At 47.0% G+C, this 1,716-nt stretch overlaps 1 protein-coding gene across 1 annotated transcript in view; it reads right to left on the bottom strand.

Annotated features, from left to right (window-relative positions):
* Positions 1-274: 274 nt before the first annotated feature.
* Positions 275-1,716, bottom strand: part of GABRA3 (gamma-aminobutyric acid type A receptor alpha3 subunit) — a 25,600-nt gene continuing 24,158 nt past the window's right edge. The window contains exons 9-10 of the mRNA XM_018576994.1: positions 1,020-1,231; positions 275-590 (exon numbers count right to left, since the gene is read on the bottom strand). Coding sequence (XP_018432496.1) covers positions 279-590; positions 1,020-1,231 — 524 coding nt within the window. The 3' untranslated portion in view covers positions 275-278. The remainder of the gene's footprint in view (positions 591-1,019; positions 1,232-1,716) is intronic.

Below are 1,716 nucleotides of genomic sequence, written 5' to 3'. Positions count from 1 at the left end.
AATTTGGAGACATCCCTGGCGCCAGCCTATTTGGAGGAAAAAGGCTCATAGAAGGCTCAGGCAGGGGATGTCTGCCACAGTCAAGGAGGACCTACAAAAATGTGAACGTTCCCTAACCTGACCATGAATGGATTCATCAAGTGAACGTCCTCCTAGATCTGTAGGAACCTTTAGACATCTTAAATCAAAAAACAAAAACAGTAGGTGATACCTTGAGAAGAAACAGGTAACATGTCCCACACAAGTTAGGAATCAAAAAGGAACCTTTCTTTAAGGAATCATTTTGGAATCATTCCCTTGATTGATGATTCTCGGTTGACATAGGTCGCCCAGTACACCAGATTGAAGATGGCGAACAGGACGGGGAAGACGATGCGGGAAATCTTGTCGATGCGGCTGACGCTGTTGTAAGTCTTTTTGCCATCCAATGGCGTCAGCTCGGCGTGTGGCGGAGATAGAGGCGGGGGTGGGAGTTTAGCGTTCTTCGCAATTGTGGCCAAGGCCGGCTCCTTGATGTTCAGCATGTAGGTGGTCCCCACTATGTTGTAGCTGGTGTTGGACTTTCTCGCCAGGATGATGGGCTCCTTTATCTAGGGAGAGGAGAGAAAAAACATTATGCCGGGCCAATCGGCGCTGTCACATGGGGAGTCCATGGCACTATGTAGGGATTGAGTGGTGATAGAGAAACAAAAAGCTCAGTATAAACCTCTGGGGAGGTCTACATTTAAGTCAGCTTAAGCAGCAAAATACATTGCGGGTGCTTCAAAACAAAAAGAGTGCAAAGCCTTACCGGTCTTTTTCCTTAGTAAGCCACCACAGCCTCAGTAGTAAAGCCTGCGCCCTGCCAAACACACACATATACACTATATTGCCAAAAGTATTGGGCCCCTTGCGGCAAAGGGCGGAGCCAACCCAATACTGAACCCTACGGACTAAGACTGGGAGGCCATTAAAGTTCATGTGCGTGTAAAGGTGTCCCAATACGTTTGGCAATATAGTGTATATTGACTCTTCCTTACCTTGAAAGTCTGACCTTCCTGAGCTCTTTTCCCATCCCAGGCCCAGCCTCGTTTGGTGAAATAATTGACTGTAGCGAACTCGATAAGGGCGGAGAAGACGAACGTATAGCACACCGCCATAAACCAATCCATCGCTGTGGCGTAGGCAACCTTGGGCAGGGAGTTGCGTGCGCTGATACTCAGTGTTGTCATGGTCAAGACTGTAGTCACTCCTAAGGTTAAGAGAAAAGCTTTCATGAAAGCTGTACATAGTCACTGCACCCACAATTGAGGGATGGGGAGTCTACAAGATAAGGTTTAAAGCCTAGCTCCAGGCTATTTAATTTACAAAAAGGTCCCAGAGCAGCCTAAAAAAAGATGCAACATCCACCTTCAATGAGGAGCTGTCATGTGCAGTACTGTATTTTCTCCACAAGATGTCCTCAGTCTACCAGGTTGAACATCACCCGTTGTTATTCAACCCGGAAGACTGAGGACATACAGTGAATGCTGAGTCTTATGGGTGGATTCACAGTGCAGTCATGCAGAGAGTGGGGCCGATGTGGTCACATCAGAATTGCTCTCTGGATCTTCGAGAAAGGCCTACTGCTGGAGGAGGTCAGATGAGGAAGAGGACCTAGAAGGTACGTGTATATATATATATATATATAAAGAGCATGTGGGGCTTGCAGGACTTTAAGCAGTGTAAAAGTAAGTC

Source organism: Nanorana parkeri, unplaced genomic scaffold (genome assembly GCF_000935625.1).
Source record: "Nanorana parkeri isolate BGI_ZX_2015 unplaced genomic scaffold, ASM93562v1 scaffold81, whole genome shotgun sequence".
Classification (NCBI taxonomy): domain Eukaryota; kingdom Metazoa; phylum Chordata; class Amphibia; order Anura; family Dicroglossidae; genus Nanorana; species Nanorana parkeri.
The sequence above is the reverse complement of the archived record's forward strand: the minus strand, read 5'-3'. Positions and strand labels throughout refer to the sequence as shown.